This window comes from Barbus barbus (assembly GCF_936440315.1).
Source record: "Barbus barbus genome assembly, chromosome: 38".
In the NCBI taxonomy this organism is placed as follows: Eukaryota; Metazoa; Chordata; class Actinopteri; order Cypriniformes; family Cyprinidae; genus Barbus; species Barbus barbus.
In genome coordinates, this window is record NC_136716.1 from 16,051,568 (window position 1) to 16,073,679 (window position 22,112).

Genomic DNA, 22,112 nt, shown 5'->3' on the forward strand with positions numbered 1-22,112 from the left:
AAACAAATCAAACATGCATTCAATCAAAAATAAAATAAAAACATAAAAACTAAACAAATTAGAGACTGAATATCTCCGAAATTTAATAAGAGCCAAACTGTACTGTTAATTAAAAGCTTGTCCAAAGAGGTGCGTCTTTAGGTGTCTTTTAAAAGAGTCTACAGAGACCATTGTTCTAAGTGTTAGAGGGAGAGAGTTCCAGAGCCTTGGAGCCGTAGCACAAAAAGCACGATCACCTTTCACGTTTGACGTTCTTTGCATGTTCGCTTTGTAAACATTGGGTTGGTTCTTCCACCTACATCACACGTGTGCGTGATTGCGTAATGCTTGAGGTCGACCTAGTGCAAGATGAGCATTTGTGGTTAAAAAGTATATAAATTTTTGTTTTGTTTTGTTTTTTTAGAAAACGAACGATCGCTTAGACAGATAAGACCCTTTTTCCTGAGCTGGGATCATACAAAGCCCTTTGAAGCTGCAATTTGGACCTTCAACCCATTTTCCTACATTGAAGTCTACTATACAGTGGGGCAAATAAGTATTTGATACACTGCCGATTTTTCAAGTTTTCCCACTTACAAAGAATGGAGAGATCTGTAATTTTCATCGTATGTACACCTCAACTATGAGAGACAGAATATTAAAAAAAATCCAGAAAATCACACTGTATGATTTTTGAATAATTTCCATTTTATTGCATGAAATAAGTATTTGATACAATAGAAAAATATAATTTAATATTTAATACAGAAACCTTTGTTTACAATTACAGAGGTCAGACGTTTCCTGTAGTTCTTGACCAGGTTTGCACACACTGCAGCAGGGATTTTGGCCACTCCTCCAAACAGGTCTTCTACAGATCTGTCAGGTTTCGGGGCTGTCGCTGGGCAACACGGAGTTTCAGCTCCCTCCATAGATTTTCTATTGGGTTCAGGCCTGGAGACTGGCTAGGCCACTCCAGGACCTTGAAATGCTTCTTACGGAGCCACTCCTTAGTTGCCCTTGCTGTGTGTTTGGGGTCACTGTCATGCTGGAAGACCCAGCCACGACCCATCTTCAGTGCTCTTACTGAGGGAAGGAGGTTGTTGCCCAAAATCTCGCGATACACGGCCCCATCCATCCTCCCCTCAATACGGTGCAGTCGTCCAGTCCCCTTTGCAGAAAAGCACCCCCAAAGCATGGTGTTTCCACCCCCATGCTTCACGGTTGGGATGGTGTTCTTGGGATTGTACTCATCCTCCTTCTTCCTCCAAACACAGCGAGTGGAGTTTATACCAAAAAATAATATTTTGGTCTCATCTGACCACACAACCTTCTCCCATGCCTCCTCTGGATCATCCAGATGGTCTTTGGCAAACTTCAGATGGGCCTGGACATGTGCTGGCTTGAGCAGGGGGACCTTGTGCGCGCTGCAGGATTTTAATCCTTGACGGTGTAGTGTGTTACTAATGGTAACCATTGAGACTGTGGTCCCAGCTCTCTTCAGGTCATTGACCAGGTCCTCCCATGTAGTTCTAGGCTGATCCCTCACCTTTCTTAAGCCGGGCTCACACGGTGCGATTTTTAATAGTCTTTTGCGATTGTTGCTTGTCACACTGTACGAACATGATCCCCATGTCAGACTGTAGGATCTCAGTTGTCTTAATGTCAGACTGTACGACAGTCAAGACGCGATAAAAACGGACGTACTCAAGAAGACTTGTCCGGAGTTTTACGTCATCAAAACGTGAATGGCGTTCTCTCGCTATAATGGTAGCTAGCAAACAACAGCAACGTGTAGCGTTAGTTTTATTAATTACATGCCTTGATGTTAAAAAAAACCCGAAAAAGACGACGTGTGTGGAGCAAGTCATGGCCGGGCAAAAGAGGACTTTATGGACTTCCAGTTCTACAGAGCGAACTTGAGGTCATTTTGTTATTCGAGTTTAAACATCCTGCCCCTTAATAAATCAACTTTAAGTAAACTTTACTTTGTACATATATTGTTTTTACAAATAATGAATGGTTTGAAGTTGTCGCGCTAATTGCGTCATCAAGTTCAGTGCTCCTATTGGTTCTCGGTTTGACGGTCGTCGTAGGAGATGTCACACTGCAGGAAACTTGAGGAAAGTGTCTGAAATCTTCTGACACTGCCAGAATTTAATCGGAGGAAAAAATTGATCGCAACGGCCATTAATCGGCTGTCGGTGAACATGTCAAACCAGCGATCTAGACAACCGATTTTAGCCTAGGATTATAGGAATCTTTTAGGATTTTCAAAATTTGTCTCAGACAACCAAATCGTGGCCAAAATCACACAGTGTGAGCCGGGCTTTAGGATCATTGATACTCCACTAGGCGAGATCTTGCATGGAGCCCCAGTCCGAGGGAGACTGACCGTCATCTTGAATTTCTAATAATTGCGCCAACAGTTTTGCCTTCTCACCAAGCTGTTTGCCTATTGTGCAGGGCTACAATTTTTTCCCTAGTGTCCTTAGACAGCTCTTTGGTCTTGCCCATAGTGGAGAGGTTGGAGTCTGATTGATTGATTGAGTGTGTGAACAGGTGTCTTTTACACAGGTAACGAGTTCAAACAGGTGCAATTAATACAGGTAATGAGTGGAGGATAGGAGGGCTTCTTAAAGACTAACTAACAGGTCTGTGAGAGCCAGAATTCTTGCTGGTTGGTAGGTGATCAAATACTTATTTCATGCAATAAAATGGAAATTAATTATTCAAAAATCATACAATGTGATTTTCTGGATTTTTTTGTAAATATTCTGTCTCTCACAGTTGAGGTGTACCTACAATGAAAATTACAGATCTCTCCATTCTTTGTAAGTGGGAAAACTTGAAAAATCGGCAGTGTATCAAATACTTATTTGCCCCACTGTATGAAGGAAAATCCCACACTGTTTTTCTCAAAAATCTTAATTTATTTTCAACTGAAGACAGATAGATATAAACATCTTGGATGACATGGGGGTGAGTAAATTATCAGGAATTTTTTATTCTAGAAGTGAACTACTCCTTTAATAGTATACTCTCTTTTTAAAGTACCTGCTAACAATCTCATTCTCTCTTTTTTCAGTCGTGCGGACACAGCGAGAGATGCGGATCCACTTACAGTCTGTCTTCTGAATAACTCACAGACAGATTGAGCCATGACGGAACGGGATGGCCGCTGTGATTTGTCCATCACCCCAGGGCAGGTGTATATCGAGGTGGAGTACGATTATGAGTACAAGGCGAAAGATAGATTTATCTCCATACGGCAGGGCGAATGCTACATGTTGGTTCGCAAAACCAATGAGGATTGGTGGCAAGTTCGTCGGGAGGAGGGCACCAAAGCTTTTTATGTCCCCGCTCAGTACGTCCGAGAGGTCCGGCGTGCCCTTATGCCACCACCCAAACCTCACGCAAAGCCCCCTAACGTTCTTGAAATCACCCAGTGCCGGTCGTCGAACGAAAATCTCAACCAACGCGCTCCTACAGAACGGTCCAGCTTCAGCAGGCCACCTCCCTCGACGACACCTTCCCCATTGCCAGGTCAGCAGACACCACCTTTATTGTTGCGGGACACCAATCAGAACTCGGGGATGAAGAGCGTTGTTGCCGAGCTCACTCTGTTTAATAATAACAACCATCATAACTATCATCATGGCAACCCCACACTTCCACAAGGACGAGCGGAATCCCCTCCGCGAGAGCAAGGTTGCCTGGGGAAGCTCCCAGGTGGGCTGTCGGTGGACACGGACGGAAGCATGTCACCAGGAGATGGGTTGGAGAAAATGAGAAATGACTCTGAATCTGGAGATGAGCTCAGCAGCAGCTCTACTGAACACATACAGGTAAGAATGAGTGACGTTCACTCTCCTCCTCGTTCCTCTCCCACGCTCTCAAGCTTATTTGTACTCTCTTATTCTCCCTCACTCCCAAACTTACTCATGTTCTCCCTTTATCTCTTTCAATGTCATCTTTGGCTTTCATTCTCTGCATTTCCTTTTCATCCTGTGACTGTCATTATCTATTTCTGCAACACATTGTTCCGACAATTACTACGAGACTAATCTAACATTTCTTCCTCACACCTTTCCCTTTATCTCTCCCTCGGTTTTGCCTCTGACATTTACAGTGGCACGTCTTCTTTTCTGTCAAGTTAAATTGGATTCAGCAGTGTTTTCCTCTCCTCTTGCATCCCTTTCTTTCCGCTGCATGACACTTGTTCAGCAGGAGATGTAGTCTGTTCTCTGCTGTGGAGGTGAAAATTGTGGCCACCTCACAAGGTTTGATTTAGACAATAATAGAGACTTCATTGAAATCACAAAATACACTTTTTTTTTTTTTTTTATGTGAAAAGAAACTGCTGGCATTAGTGTACAAGTTCTTTGCATTGTGCAATTTTTATATATATATATTAATTATATTTATATTATTATGTATGTAGATATATATATGAATATATACACTCACCGGCCACTTTATTAGGTACACCTGTTGAATTGCTTGGTAACACAAATTGCTAATCAGCCAATCGCATGGCAGCAACTCAATGCATTTAGGCATCTAGATGTGGTGAAGACGACTTGCTGAAGTTCAAACCGAGCATCAGAATGGGGAAGAAAGGAGATTTAAGCGACTTTGAACATGGAATGGTTGTTGGTGGCAGACAGAATTTGGCGTAAAGAACATTAAAGCATGGATCCATCCTGCCTTGTCTCAACGATTCAGGCTGGTGGTGGTGGTGTAATGCTGTGGGAGATATTTTCTTGGCACACTTTGGGCCCCTTAGTACCAATTGAGCATCGTTTAAACGCCACAGCCTACCTGAGTATTGTTGCTGACCATGTCCATCCCTTTATGACTACAGTGTACCCATCTTCTGATGGCTACTTCCAGCAGGATAATGCACCATGTCACAAAGCTCAAATCACCTCAGACTGGTTTCTTGAACATGACAATGAGTTCACTTTACTCAAATGGCCTCTACCCAGATCTCAATCCAATAGACCACCTTTGGGATGTGGTGGAACGGGAGATTCACATCATGGATGTGCAGCCGACGAATCTGCAGCAACCACGTGATGCTATCATGTCAATATGGACCAAAATATCTGAGGAATGTTTCCAACACCTTGTTGAATCTATGCCACGAAGAATTAAGGCAGTTCTGAAGGCAAAAGGGGGTACAACCCGGTACTAGCAAGTTGTACCTAATAAAGTGGCCAGTGAGTGTATGTGTGTATGTGTGTGTGTGTGTGTGTGTGTGTGTGTGTATAATGATAATTTATTATTTAATATATTATTTAAATAATTTATATACATTTATATAAGTGTGTGTGTATATTTCCTTTTTTTATTTTTAGCAATGAAAATAACACTTCATATTTGTACATTTATTTATTATTTTATATTAACTATTAGTAATTATTGTGTAACAAAAGTTTAATTCTATATAAATATTTAAATATCAATTGTAATAATTACATTTTAGTAGCCCTCTCTGATTCGCTCTTCTAGCAAATTAAAAATTAAAGCTACATTTTTGTGCAATATGCATATTAAAGAGAGGGTTTTTGTTTTTTGAGAAAAAGTGAAACATGAAATGCATGCATTGTTCAATCCACTTCTAGATGTCAGTTTTGGCCAACCACATTAGTATGTTCTAAGTAGTTTTTGAGTGATTGAGTTTGCTTTTTGAGTGTCCCAGGGTGCATCGTGTTTAGTCTTTGTTACTATCCTCCTCCCCCATTTCTCTCTCTATGTTTCTCTAAAAGAGGGTGCAGCTGGGGAACAAAGGGGACTGTAGGAGAATAGAAAGTAGGTCATATCTGGCTAGATCATGTTGTTGCCCCCGTTTTTGTGTTTATAATATATATATATATATATATATATATGTATATATGTGAGAGAGATGGAAAGATGCACATTGAGAAGTGTTGGTCCAATGGCTTGTATATGCATCAGATCATCATTGTGAGCTATAAGGACAATAAGCATGCTCGTCTGTGTGAGTTATAAACCTGTAGCTGTGTCATGTATATTGAGCTGATCTTCTGAGTCGCCACATAATTACTGGTCTTGGCCAACAACAAGATTTCTAGACACTAACTGTTGCTTTTTGAATGAGAATAATTACGATGCTCCTAAAAGTTCATTAGTTCCAGACAGTGGCTTAACCATGCACATGCACATATGCTCTTAAAAGGACATACAGTATGCTGGGCTTTTGAGGGGTTTGTCCATTTCAGGCTTTGTCCATCAGGGTTAGCTGATAATACTAAACCATGTGATTTACTTAATCAGCCGTTCAACAACTATCTCTCATAGAACAAAGAACATTTGCTCTCCAGATCTCATTTATAACATCTGCTGTGTGTGATATTTGGTTTAAAGCATGATTTCACCCAAAAAGGCAAATTTTGTCATTGATTACTGAACCTCATGTGGTTCCAAACCCTTTAAACCTTGTGAAGCCATAAAACAGATTTTTCTTTATTGCAAGAAAATTTCCCTCTTCACCTATTGTCCCCCCTGCCTCTTAATTTTGTCTTTGTTAATAATCAAGAAAACAAAATAGCATTTAAAAATGTTTCTTGGAATATTTTAAGGATTTTTGTGTATTTGGCATTGAACAGCATTGTGTGACTTAATTGTACGGGGAAAAGACTTTTAAAGGCATTTTTTTCAGGTTTTAGTAACTTTGTGCTTGTCATTTTCTTCCTCACTTTATTTCTCAAGTATTACAAAATGTTTCAGTATTGTGAAAATAGTTTAAATAACATTTTAACATTTGACTATATATAAAGAATGTATATGCTTTTCATTTTGTCTGTTTGTTTGTAAGATTTCTTTTTAGCTTTAATTTATTATTTGAGTTTTAGTAATTCAACTTAATTGTATTTCATTTAGTTCTCAATGCAACATTTAATTTTTTCATCTAATATTTTTATTTTATCATCTTTATTCTTATTCTTTATTCCAATAAGTTTTGATTTTTAATAGTTTTAATTAACGCTAACAACACTGGAATAAAAATACAGGCTTGGACGGCTAAGTAAATGATGAATTTTCAATTTTGGGGAATTATTCACAGAATTACTTTTAGCCCACAGTCTCGTTCTCTGCCTGCATCCCTCCTGACGTCTATCCCCCTCGCCACTTATTGAATGGCAGCTCTTGCACTCTTAAAGGATTGAGGTCCAAATCTGTTTCCCTCAATACTCCACCAGAGTGGCCCACTGAGGATGGATTTAGGACCCCAATTTCTTGCCTTTTTCTATGCTCTAACTTTATCTTCACCCCTTGAAGCAGATTTGCACACACACAGAGACACACTTTCCCGCTCTTGCTCTTTTCTCCTCCCCCACACTCTCACTATTTGAGACTTTTGTCTGTTCGAAGCATTTCCTTATTCTACTTTTAGTATCCTTTTTCTGAAATGTTTAAATAACTTGAAATAATAAGCCATCAGAAGACGCACTTGACCGGGGGATTACTAGCATGTCATCCCTCTAATAAAAGATTATGAATGGCTTTTATAACAGAGCAGAGGCTTTTCTAACAGGCAGCTGCACAAAATTAAATTCAGTCCTCTCAGTTGGGTGTTTTCCTTTTGTGTGAACAGTTATTGTCTGCAGTTGAGATTATACTTCAGCTTTACATGTTTCCGCCTGTTTCAGTGTGTTTTGTCTCGCACTTATTTATTTTTTTGCACTTATGTACACACATTATTTTCACTAGTATATCATACTGAATCATTGCCGGTTTTAAGTGTATGCTTGCTAAGCCCAAAAGAGTCTTTGAAGTATATGTGTGTGTTCTGATTCAGTCAGTGAATCCTGAAGCTCTTCCTTTCATTGACAGTAAAGGAGCCCTGAGCATTCCTGTCATTCCTGTCCAAGTACACACACACACACACACACACACACACACACACCCAAACTGGGTTCAGTTGGATAACCCAATAACGGCCCACCGATCCTGATGGGCGGAAAACTCTAATCTAATATTTACTCAAGTATCAAAGATCTCTCGCTCGCTCTCCTGTCTGTTGTTGTTCCTGTCTGTCTGTCTCTATTTTTGCCCAAATATGGACTTGAGGCTGAAAGCTGGCAGTTGACATCAAATCAATGTGTGTTTGGAGTGGGGTGGGGGTTTGGTTGGTTGGTACCCTCACGCTGTCAGATTATCTCTGTCTCTCTCTCATTCTGTCGCTCTGCTGTCGATGAGCACAGCTGGCATGTTGTGGGGGCAGAATGTGTCCAGAGGGTAAGGTAAGTTTAGCTTCACACACATACATTTTGCTAGATTTCTGTTGTTTTTATATGAAGATGATTAGAATTTCCGAACCCTAAACCTATAAGAATTTTTAAAATAATTAATAAATAAATCAAGTTTTCCATTGAGGGTGTAATCAAAATATTCCAAAAGAGAATTTTGGTGAGATTTGTCACTTTTGGTGACAATTTTGTATCCAAACTATAGCCAATATGTACAGACATGCACTCATAGATGAGTTTCACTACCGTTAAAAATCTGTACCGTTTTTAATGTTTATAAAGAAGTCTTTTATGCTCATCAAGGCTGCATTTATTTGATCAAAAATACAGTAAAACAGGGATATTGTGAAATATTACAAGTATTACAGCAGTCATTACTCCAGTCTTTAGTGTCACATGATCCTTTAGAAATCATTCTAATATGCTGATTTGGCACTCATTAGAAACATTTCTTATTATTGTCAGTGTTAAAAACAGTTGTGCTGCTTATTAGTTTTGTGGAAACAGTGTTTTGCATAATGCATAATAAAATATTGATGCTTTTAGTCACTATAAATATTAATAAAAGTATTAATAAAAAAAAGAGGAACAGAAACCTACTCAAATGCTTAAATGGTATGTTCTCTGAAATAATAATGTGTTGTTTAGCATTTTCAACCAACTTTGTGTAAAATGTTTTATTTAATTGGACTGGCAATTAGTCAAGTCAAAAATTAGACAAACATTGTGGTTGATTATTACTTGTTGTTTATTTGTCACACTGGGAGTGGAAAGTCAGGTGGAGCACATCCAATGAATGTGTAGTAATGTTTTACTACTTTCCAATACTTTCCCAAAAAAAAGACTGCTGTCATGTCAGGCCTTGGGTTTTCCATCTGTATCATCCTCTTCTATTCTCTCTTGTCAATTTTCCCCCCATTTTCACACCATTCTGGTGTCTAAACCAATTCAGAGCAGCCACAGTATATCCAGGGACATTTAGCTGTGGGAAAGGAAGTCTGAAGTCAAATAGAAGAGAGAGACAAAACCACAACGTGCCACGGATTGAACTGAGGTAACCCATCCCTCACAGGGGTTTAGATTAGATTAGATTAGATTAGATTCAACTTTATTGTCATTTATGCAGAGTACAAGTACAGAGCTAATGAAATGCAGTTAGCATCTAACCAGAAGTGCAAGAATATAGTGTTTTATCATTCTATGACCAGTTTATGACCTTTTGATGCTGTTAGACATTATGACAGCAGTGCATGAGTGCTTTTGTCACAGGGAACGTTCTACACCTCAGTTTGCTGAGCTGAGGTGCATTGGTGACAATAGAGAACTAATAATGTAGAATGATCCAGAGTGATCTGCTTACTCAAAAACAATCAACCCACCCACAAGTCAAGTGTTTTATGAATTACACACATGCTGTGCAGTCAGCAAACCTACCCATTGATTTTTATGTCCTATGGAATTTCCTTACCCTGAATATTACTTGTGCTTAAACTAGTCTAAATATATCAATTGTCAACATCTCTGTGTGTGGAAAGAGGGAAAGAGGATAGGAAGTACAAGGCCACAAGCCCCTGCTGTCCTCGCTTGTGATTGGCTGAAGGCCCTCTTCCTCTCCTTTTCTCCTCATGAGTTCATTAATAAAGTGGATAACTCTGTGGAGATGGATGTCTCAGTGCTGTGTGTGTCCTGCTGTGTCTGAAAGGCCATAATATGTTTGATGTCTCTCTCCAGCATGGATGATTGACACCTGGTTAATGCCTTCAAAGCTAAAATTTGTTGTTTGTTGATGCTCATGACAAACCTTTGCAAAGGAATAGTCAGGTGAAGAACATGTCCAGGTCATATTTCACCCCAAATCAAAAGAAATATGTAAGAATTATTATTATTTTTTTTAATTACAGACAATGAAACTTGGAGTATTCCAATTTGCACTGTTTTACAACAATTGAAAATTTTTTTGTTAAGCATTTTTATATTTTTTTTATTAATACACTGCAAAATGTTTCTGTCAGTACTGTTAGTCTAAACAAATAATGATGTATCATTCAAACTTTAAGTTGTACACTACTGTTCAAAAGTTCGAGTTCTTGTAAAAAAAACTTTGAACGTCAAAAACCAAGACTGCGTAAATTGTAGATCAATGTATGTTATAAAAACAGTAATATTGTGAAATAATATTACTTTTTTGGGGGGGGGGGATTTTAATATTTTAAGCAAATTGTAATGCAATGTTGAAAAAATTGTTGAAAAGCTGAATTTTCAGCATCATTACTCTCCAGTCTTCAGTGTCACATGATCCTTCAGAAATCATTCTAATACACTGATTTGGTGCTTAAGAAACATTAGCATTATTTTCATAGCTGAAAACAGTTGAAAGTTGACTTTTTCAGTAAATAATGATTTATTAATTGTTTTTATGGATTCTTTAATGAATAGAATGTTCAAAACATTTTCTATTTATTTGAAATAGAAATCTTTTGTAGCATTTTAAATGTGCATTTTTGCTTAATAAAATTAATTTCTTTACTAACTTATTAACTCCAAACTTATAGGTAATGTATATATTTGTCATGGGAGTTTTTCATGTACCATGGGTGTGAAATATGACTTGTATACATGTTTTTGTTTTGGAATGTGTCTCTTACAAAAATTAACCATGGTTTTACTACGTTAACCATAGTTTAACCATGATATTTGTAGTAAAGCTGCGGTTAGACAAATGATAATCAGTTTGCCAAAAAAACATAGTTACTACACTTTTATTATAATGAAACCATGGTTATTTTTTGTATGGGGTGTGTATGTACAGAGTGTTTACAAAACTGTTACATGCTAAACGTGCTAAAAACAAAGCGACAACCCTGAAGGTGAAGAACTTGACTGTCTTCGGTACTTCACATTTGTGTGTGTACTTTGTGGATTTGTCTGTACACACTCACTTTTTGACAGCTTTTGTGACTGTGACTCAGTTGAGGCAAAAGGACACAGGAAGTCACTACTGAAGAAGCTTTGTGCGTAGAGCTTCCTCTGTCCACTGTCTATTTGCACTTTCAGTATTACTGTATGTGTATATTTGGGTGCCAGTTTTTTGTCTGTGGTGTGTTTGTGTAAGAGCTTTTATGTAAGACCAATCCATCAGAAGACCTTTGACCTTATGTCCTTCCTTTAAAACACAAATAACACTGCTGATGATATCCGTTGGCCTTATTGCACCAAATATTACTCGATCACTAAGATTTGTTGTGTGAGCTGTAGATTATGCTTGTGCTAATCTCACTATTACATAAAGAGATGCCTTTGAAAGTAACCCAATGTTAAGCCAGGGTCCACTGTCAGTCCTTAAAGGGATAGTTCACGCAAAAATGAAAATGTTTAAAACAAGAAATTTTTCAAAATCTCTTCACGTGTTCCACAGGAGGTTTGTTAATCTCTGGTACATAGTGAGAAGCTTGTCAATGAGAGTGACAGTTTGTGATGTCTAACACGATGCTCCCCCCATAATCCTTAGAAAATCAGCTCGACTGATCCCGTGTTTTTTTAACACACTGTCTAGTTAAAAGGTTTGAAGACCAGTCAAAAACCTCTCTCACCGTCTTGCCTGTCACCCTCTGGCTCGCTGACCACTGAGTGGTTCCTGCTCTCAGATTTCATTCTAACTTCTCTTTTAGTGCTCTTAACAGTTCAGAGTTTTAACCTGAAGTTAAAAGCATCCCTCAAAATGCCAGTTGCGACAGCTTCTGAATCAACCAGCCTAGAAAGATTTGGAGTGTTATTTTAGTTAGTATAGAAGCATGTTCCCCTTGTATTCTTGCAGCAAGCACAACCCACCCCCCATGTAAAAGCCTCTTATGGTACCTCCATAAAGAAGAGGGGGTTGGGGGTGGATGGGAAAGAACTGGATTAAGGGGAATGTGACACACAAACTCTTAGCATTACATGTTTGTGTGCACATACATTTGTGCAGGACTTAAAAAATACATCTGATCTACATCTATGCTACAGTGGGTTTGGTGTCAGTTGAATACCAGCCAACTGTTGAATATCAGTTATTCTATCCACCGTCTTATTTACTTCGTTTTACACATCAGCTGTCCTTCTTTGGAAGGTTAATAATATCTCTTTCTCCATCCGTGCAGTGTGTGATGGATTGCTGTCTTTTTGTGCCACTGGAAAGAAAGACTTGGGTGGATGTTTGTGCCAGTAAGCACTGGGTGCCCCAAAATGTCCCTTTATACTGGCACAAAGAGAGTCTAAAGAGCCAAAGCAAACACTCAAAGAGTCGCTTGTGTTCTGGTGTTTCTCTCTTACAAGATTAAAAAACATTTATCTGTATTAATGCAGCAATATTAAAAATCAAAGTTGTGCTTGATTAATAGATAAATGGCCAAACATGAAATCCATTAACATTTGGTCTAAATAAATTTAAAATAAAACAAAAACTATAATGAATTATTTTAAATCATGCAAATGTCATATGACAAATAAATTGGCTGATAATATGTTACTGATATTTTGTGGACGTAGTTATTGAAACTATTTGTGAGAGAGCAATAGAGAAGTAAATCTAAAACCTAAAAAAAATGTGAAATTTGAATACTCAAAGAATCTGGAACTCGTAGTGTCAGTCTGAGAAGTTAGATACTGTCTTTACTTCCAAACAATAACTCTGAACAAGAACCGCCTGGAGTTCTGCTCATTAGGCCTGTGTGTGTGCTTTGAAGTTCATGGTCTGTCATTGTAAGTATCTAGTACCGGAGTATTAAAATTAAATCCCATAAACACATGCACAGTGACGAAAGCTCATTCATTGGCTTTGGAACCACCGCAGTCTAACCTGAATTAAATATTTGCTTTTAGCATCACATAGTGGAGCTGTTTGCTGAATCTAAGGCCACTGCAGGGGAAGCGCTGTCATCACTGGACTATAGACAGAGAATGAGACTCCAGTGGCCTCCAAAGGGCTGAATGACTGACAAAAGCCACATTATCTGACATCTGAGGGGGGCAAAGATTCTTCATGCCTCTTTACCATTCGGTTTTAGCTGAAATCCTCTCCAGTCAGTCAGTCAGCCAAAGGGCGAGAAAAAGAGAACGTCACAGAAGAATTTGAGATGACAGATGTAAAGTACTGGTTTGATAGCTGTTTGAGGCTGACTGTGTGGGTGGGCAAAAGAGAGCAAGAGGATGTTTGAAAACACCACATGAGGTTCTGGAAGAGACAAATACACAAAAACTACAAATTTCATTATTTGTTGTTGGGACCTATTATAAAAATTTTGGATATAGCAGTAAATGATAGATCATGTTGCAGTTCGGTTTGATTTACATCTGAATCTCCTGTGTTTTAGGATTTTATATATATAATAATATAATTTTTTTTTTTTTTTTTTTAATTCAACAAGGATGCGTTCAGTTTATCGAAAGTTACAGTAAAACCTTTTACATTGTTACAGAAGAAATTTGAGACAAAATGTGACACTGAATACGGGAAATACTGAAAATTCAGGTTTCATCACAGGAATAAATTACATTGTAAAATATATTCAAATAAAAAATAAATTATATTTAAACATTTAACTTTTTTGTGTATTTTGATCAAATAAATGCAGCCTTGATGAGGATAAGAAAAAGAGCAACAATTGATGAAAAGGAAAAAAAATCTTAGTGTACACTATATTTATTCTAATTCTCTAAATTTCTTAAATTTGACACAAATGTTGGTTATCAAACAATTATCATTAATTGACCAGATATCTTCTAATTTATCATCTGGTATACTGGTTGATAACTAGTATATTTTGCTGCTTATTTTACCATCCTCCAAGAGAGGAAGAGATTGTCTTACTGTAAAATGACCAACAACAATTTCCTATTTACATTATCAGGATTTTCTTGTAAACATAGTTCTCGTAAAGATAGTCTGAAGCCCATGCTCTGTGAAGCTCAGACCTGAATGTTCATGGCTATAAATTGTCTAAGCGGGCATCCTGTAATCTTAATTTTATTCTGTTCCTAGTGAAACCTGGAGTCAGAAACAGATGTTTCAAGATAAATAAGAACATGTCTTGATTTGTTGTGGTGGTTTGGCATATTAACAGGTCATTCTCCTCCCGAGCAAAAAGGGAAATCCGATTTTAAATCCATAATCCAGACAACATTGTTGTTGTGGTCTCCCTTGTTTACGTAACTCATGGTTCTGGTCATGGTTTTGTTCTTATATAGTAGTTGGCTGTAGAATATAGAAAGAGTAAGAATGATGACAAACAGGCTTGACTTGACTTTAGGATTTGAACTTTTGAATCTGAAGTGAAACTATCTGGACATCACACTCGAGCAGAGTAATGTACCATTACAAGGGTTCATGGAAGTGCTTAGTGAGATTAGTGTCGTCATTAAACTCTCTGTCTGATTTTCTGTAACGTAAGACCAAGAACAATATATCATCAGTCTGTAGGGGGAATATAAGATACATGACAGCTAATGCTGAAGTTTTTAGTGGGTGCCTCTCTCTTACGCTCTTTCCTCTTCTATTAACCAAATTTTCAGGTCTGCAGTAAAGATGTTGGGTACTCTGCAGGAGATCTCCATTATCTGTCTGTGTTAATCGAACCGACCGAACACATTGCCACTTCCAGCTGTCTCTGTCTGTGTCCTCATCTCTCTCTCTTTTCTTTTTCTGAACAAAAATCACCCAGTTAGACAGGAAGAGACATCCAACATGCAAAGCAGCTAGCCACAGTTAGAAAACTTAAAGTACTACAGACTATATTATAGACATAATAGAAAAAGCAGATTGTACAGTGTTGTGATGTATCTGCTAAATGAATAAATGTAAGTCCTGAGACAAAAGCCATCTTATATATGTTGTTTAGGCCGTTTTGATCCATTTTGTTTACTTGAGCAGCCGTCTCTCACCTGTACCCCAGAAAACACTTCTGTCTGACTTCATTTCCTGTCTTTGTCTGCCTTTTTGTTCCTCACAGTGGTATTATTTCCTCTGTTTCTGTGCTAGTGACTGTTTCTGCATTTTGCAGCTTGTCTTTGGTTGTGATGATGCTTTCACTCTTTGTCTCTCTTAAAAATAACATAAAAACACTAGGTCATAAACTTAGACTTGACTAAATGAAAATAATAAGTCGAAGTACTACTTTATAAATATATAAATTAATAAAATGACAAAAGCACATAAAAGTACTAAAACTGAAAATCTTAAAATCTATTAAAAATATGAACAAATACTATAATAGTACATAAATAATAGTAAAATCAAATTGCTCTCAGTACTTCATTATTGGATAACAGGAATCAAACAATCTAACAAATTTTCAAGACATTTAACAATACTTAACCAGTCCTCTTACTGATGTCTACAGACACAAACCATCATTTTACATTTCTAATGAATAACTTCCTTTTTCCTACTCACTAGATAGAGCTTTAAAATGATCACGTGACTTGAGCAGATTGACCTGGAGAATGTCAGTGACGTCTCTGAAGTGCTCTTATGAATGTAGCACTGAAAGCTTGAGTTGGCATTTTAAAATTGTGGAAATCCAACCTACAAAACTCTCTGAGGCTAAACTGTACATGTAAGTCGTGTCTGATTGGAGGTTTCTGTGACAGGTGTAATGCTGGATTAGCTCTGCACAGCAGAACATCTATATGTTTGTGCACTGATGCACAGGGATGGTGCTGTGTGGGTCTCCTTGATGGAAGGAGAAAGTGCATGAGAGATGGAAGCAGAGAGGAAGAGAGCTCTTAAAATGTTGAGTTGGTGGACCTAATGGTCTCTTATCATTATGAAAGACTTGGTAATACACACTTCTGCAGAAGAGATAATACGCATATTCTTCAGTACAGTATTTTTGTGGAGATTGCTGGTCACGCTGTAACCTTGGCTCTTTCTCATCTTGTTGTTTAAAACAAGAGAGGTTTGATAAAAGCATGAGCATTCAGAGTGGCTAAGTTTTAATTAACCTGATTCACCCTCTTATTCATTTCTGTAATCTCCATAGTGACCCTTTCTGCATGAGACCGTGTTAGAGAGTTTTAAGTACTTGTTAAAGGGATATTTTTATGGAAGCCTGTTTCCGCCACTGAATTTAAAAAAAAAAGGTAATTGCGACCTTTTTATCTCACAATTTTGACATTGTGTTTTGCAATTACGAGTTTACATCTCGCAATTGACTTTTTTTCTCAGAATTGTGAGCTATAAACTCACAATAGCAGTAATAAAGTCATAATTGCAAGATATAAACTCGAAATTGTGAGGAAAAAAGTCCGAATTGCGAGATAAAAAGTCACATTTATTTTTTTAATTTTTATTCACTGGCAGAAATGGGCTTCCATAATATTTCACCCAAAAATAAAAATTCTGTAGTCATTTACTCACCCTCATGTCATTCAAAACCTGTTGGACTTAATTTATTTTGTGGAAATCAGAAGGTGATATTTTGAAAAATGCTCCAACCGTTTCATTTTATTTGTCCATAAAATGAAATAATCAGATTGTGATTGATTTTTTTTTTTCTGTTGTAATAATAATTATTATTATTAATGATGAGAAAAATACAAAATGAGAAATATTGCTATTGTATTGCTATTGTTTCACTGTAAAATAAAAAATCATATTTAAAGGTGAAAACTGTATTTACCTTGGCATAGTTGAATAATAACACCAAACACCAATGTTTCCTCCTCTTTATGTAAATCTCGTGAATGCAAAAGATCACTGAAAAACAGTCGAATCAGAACATAACACCGACTGTGACGTTACAGTCAGGATCACTAATAGTTACGCCCCGAACATTTGCATATACCTGCCCATGTTCTAAGCCAACCGAACCTACACAGCCGAACCATCAGAAGTTCTGCAGGTATTGTGAAGAAACAGGCGAGGACAACAGCGAAAATGGCAGATCATGGAAATAAATGTTATGTTCCAGGCTGTGCAGGTGATGTGAAGTGCACGGAAAGCAAATAACGTGTTCTCTAATAAAATAACACGAGCCACTAAAGGGACATGGTAGCTGCATGCTAGGGGTAGCCTGTTACATTACAGTACATAATGTTTCACTTACTACATAAACAGAGTAAGGAGAGATGACTGAGGATGATGGCGCATGATTTATAGATCCTGAGCACCACTGACAAGCATCTGATCTTGTAAAATGTGTGGTAAGTACTGCTGTGAAACAGAGTTTGTGCGATCGCGAATCTCAAAAGTGAAACTGAAACTAAAAAGTGATCATGCATTTGAAAGGAGTTTCAATGCCCCGCATATTAATAGCGTCTCCCTGATGCCCGCATTTTATTTACAGTATAATTACCCAACGATATAACTGCGCGAGAAAGTATTGAAATATATATTTTCCCTGTGTTTCCTTCCTGCTGTGTGAATTACCTACTGAAATGAGCCGCATTGTAAAACAGCCAATCAGAGCAGAATTCAACATTATTATTCATGACCCTTCCAAATAAGGTAATAACAGACCATTTCATTCTAGGGACAAATCCTAGGGTTGTAAACGGATATGTAAAACCGTTTCTGGAGAGTTTTATCCCTTACCTAAGCCACATTCCCTCCATGTAGATATCAGAGAACAATTTAAAATATTGTATCAATGCATTCTATGGCACCTTTAAGAAGAAAAATAATATAAAATTGCAATATTAATATTTTATGGCTGTCCTAATTTGTATTTTTTTTTAAACATTAAGCCATTAAGCTTTTATTTTGTGAGACCTTACAGTTTCTTATTTGTTGACAACCGGTTTATAAGCACTTTTCATTACAAATTTGTTAAGATGGCTGGTATATGTTGCATTTTTAGATGCACAAGCGACCCTAGCTCAGAAAATATGCAGATGAGTTCATGTGGAGCAGCATTTGCTGTGAACCAAGCCAATATCTTTTTGATAGGAGTAATAATTTGAGATATGTTATTGAAGTTACAAAGATGAACATTGATTCAACAATTGCCTTAAGGGGTCTTTGGTTGTACTTCAGACAGTTGTAAACCACAGTCTCTTTCAGACACACTGCTGTATGCATTATTCAGTGTGTGGGGTTGTGAGTGGGTGTGATGTATTGGGCATGAGGCGAGATGTGACCGTGTGCAAATTATCAGCAGAAGACTTACGGCACAGAGCTTGAACAGGCACACGGGGGGCTCGCAACATGGTTCCTTTGTTCAAAGCCCTGCGTTGGGCAACTGCCTGGCCAATGAAATGCTGACTCAAAGCTGGTAAATCCTGCACACATTATACCTCAAGCTTCGACTGTTTTTAAACATGTTTTCCAAACATTTCCCTCATCTACTATTGGTTGAAGAAACCAATAGACCTGCCTCAAACTCACGCTATTGGTTGAGCCACTGTTGCTATGTAAGATTTGTTGAGATGCTTAAATAAAGTAATGTTTTGAAAGCAGTTTTTACTTTTCAAAGGAAATCAACCTACAAATGGTGTACTTGTAGAGGTTGCAAAATAGAACAAAGAAAGTGTTTAATCATAAATAATTATGTATTTTACCTTTAATTATAGGGCCTTAGACAGCGAAGCCATTAGTTCTCATCTGACCAAATTTTAGCAGTTAAATTTTATAAAAAATATACAATTGGTGACAACCAATGGGAGTTTATTCAGTGAAGTTCATGTGATATGCCACCTGATACAGTTGCAGCAGTCAAGTTGAAACGTCCAATAGCATCCATTCAACAACTCCGTAACTTAGTGACCTCCAGCAGTTTAATCACTGTCAGTGTGAAAAGAGATTCAAATTTAGACCCTGACAGACTCGTGAACAGGAACCATGGTAGTTGAAATCCCACCGTTCTTCTGTGGAGCATGTGAACTGCATCTCCATTGATCTCTAGTGCCATGACCTCTGACCTCTGCTGGCAGACCTTCAGCGTACAAGGCCACCATGTCCTACTTTCTCTTAGCGGTTGCTTTACCCTCTCCCTCTCTCTTTCCACTCCACGATGGTTAAGGCCAGTGTCATAATGAGTGAGCCTATTTAAAGAGAACTCCACTGCTTCTATATTTAACTCACTAAGATGCTCTCTTTAAGCACCTTGTCCCTGCCTCTTTGTGGCTTTGGGTTGGAAAGTCATGATTGTCTTGTCTCAGATTCCTGATTTCTCTCTTCCACCCTCTCCGTATCGCTCCATTTTCCTCTTGCTGCAAGAAGGACTTAACTTTCTCAGCAGGGGCCTGTTTTGGCCCCAGACTCACAGATGACATGTTCTCTTACCTTCGATCTCCACACTACCTGGTGAGTGCATGAGCACCGAATGCGGAAAATGAGAACACTGAGATATACAGACGTTTTAAGTAGGTGGGGTTCTCGCTTAAAGTTGTGACTTGATGTTATAATTGGTCCATACAATTGTAATTTGTGACAATTTGGAACTGGAAAAAAGGTTAATTAAATAATAATAATAATAAACTGTTGAATTTAATAATACAATTATTAATAATATATTTACTACTTTTGAAAAGTTTATTGTCAGTAAAAGTTTATTTAATTTAAAAAACTTTTTTTTTGAAATTATTGCTTTTGGTCAGTAAGCATGCAATAAAGTGAAAACAAAGAGATTTTATAATTTTACAAAATATTTATATTTTTAATTGAGTGCTGTACTTTTAAACATTCATCAAAGAATCCTAAAAAATCCCAGTTTCCACAAAAATATAAAGCAGCACAGCTTTTTTCAAAATTAATAATAAATTCTCGAGCACCCAATCAGCATAATAGAACACTGATGTGACGCTGAAGACCGGAGTAATTGTTTTTAAAAATTCATTTTGCTTTGACAACAAAACAAAATTGTAAAATATATCAAAACATAAAACAGTTATTTTAAATCATTTGAATATTTCACAATATTACTGTTTTCGTGCATTTTTGATCAAATAAATGCAGCTTTAGTGTTTATGTGTGTGCGTGTGTGTGTATATACATACATACATACATACATATGCAGGCCCTGACGGTATTAGTGCTGGAGTTCTTAAAGCCTGTGCTGATCAAATATGCTGGGTAATTCACTATATTTTTAATTTGAATTTGCGTCTAGAAAGGGTACCTGTTTTATGGAAGACATCGTGTGTAGTACCTCAGTATAGACCAATAGCTTTAACGGCTCAGTTGATGAAGGTATTTGAGGGGTTGGTTTTAAACTATATTAAGCAGTTACTGTGTGCTGTTGAGGATAAACTGCAGTTTGCTTACAAAACTGGGGTTGGGGTTGATGATGCAATTATCTATCTTTTAAATAAATCTCTAAGTCACTTGGACACTTTAGGTAACACAGTTAGAATCACATTTTTTGACTTTTCTAGTGCATTCAACACTATCCAGCCTACACTACTCAAGAATAAATTAGAAAATGCTGGATTACATCAGAGTATGGTCAGTTGGTTAATGGACTACCTCTCAAATAGACCACAGTATGTAAGGATGCATAGCTGTGTGTCCCAAGTAGTTACAAGTAGCACTGGTGTTCCCCAAGGAACGGTTTTAGCTCCGTTTTTATTTACTTTTTATACTTCAGATTTTCAGTACAACTCTAAAAACTGTCATCTCCAGAAATTTTCAGATGATTCTGCAGTTGTTGGCTGTATAAAGGAGCATGATGAGAGTGAATACAGGGAGCTTTTAAAGAGTTTTGTAGACTGGTGTGAAACGAATGGTCTTAGGCTTAATGCTAGTAAGACCAAGGAAATTGTGGTTGATTTTAGTAGATATCCTCACAAAGTGGTGCCAGTGAATATTCAAGAGTCTGAAATTGAGATTGTCACGTCATATAAGTACTTGGGTGTATATTTGAATAACAAGCTTGATTGGTCTGACAATACAGTACAGGTTTATAAGAAGGGTCAGAGTCGCATTCATTTATTAAGGCGACTGAGATCCTTTGGTGTGTGTCAGGCACTGTTGAAGACTTTTTATGATTCTGTGGTGTCATCTGTGATCTTGTATGCTGTCACCTGCTGGGGAGGGGGATTGCTAGAGAAGGAGAAGAATAAACTCAATAAGCTGATAAAAAAGGCAGGTTCTGTTGTGGGTTGCGTGTTGCCCACTATTGATGTGATTGCACAGGATAGAATGACTGATAAATTGGTCAATATTATGAAACAAGATTGTAATCCTCTTCATGGAACAGTTCAAGCATGTGTGAGCACTTTTAGCTCAAGATTAATTCAGCCCCGATGCCATAAGGAACGATATAAAAAGTCATTTTTACCAACAGCCATTAGCTTATATAATCAATGTCATATTAGATGATTGATGTATTATTTTAAATTGTATTTGTGTAATATAGTGTAGAGTGTATTATGATGCTTGAAACTAGGGGGCTGTATGAAATATTGTATTATGAAGTATCTTTTCCTTTTTATTTATTTTTTGTGATGAGCTGCTGTGACATGTGAATTTCCCTTTGGGATTAATAAAGTTAATCAATCAATCAATCAATATATGGAATGATTATTAAGGTTAATTTTTAATTTTGCTGAAGTGTAATAAACAAGAAAATTAGCTGTCATGCTGTCTGTTTCTTTCACAACTGGAAGACCCTGTACTTTTGTGGTGAAATCCCACTCATAACTTGACCTACAAGAAATGAACAGTGTGTAGGAGAGAAGGATGATGTCAGTTGTTTTTTGAACAGAGAGCAGCACAAGGCAAGGACAGGTTGCGTCATTGTGGCCATTGATGTCATTTTGCTGATTAACCCATGTTATTCGCACAAGTGTCCTCACACTTAAGCTTTGTTCCGTCAGTACGGTGGCTTTGTGGTCATCGTGAGAAAGACGCATTGTTCTGCGTCTATTTCTGCAGCGAAA

At 37.5% G+C, this 22,112-nt stretch overlaps 1 protein-coding gene across 5 annotated transcripts in view; it reads left to right on the plus strand.

Moving 5' to 3' along the window:
* The window catches only part of LOC306857824 (rho GTPase-activating protein 12-like), a 63,469-nt gene that overhangs the window by 8,780 nt on the left and 32,577 nt on the right, over nt 1-22,112 (plus strand). For all 5 annotated transcript variants that reach the window (XM_079398018.1, XM_079398019.1, XM_079398020.1 and 2 more), the window contains exon 2: nt 3,068-3,827. In XM_079398018.1, coding sequence (XP_079254144.1) covers nt 3,141-3,827 — 687 coding nt within the window. In that variant the 5' untranslated portion in view covers nt 3,068-3,140. The remainder of the gene's footprint in view (nt 1-3,067; nt 3,828-22,112) is intronic.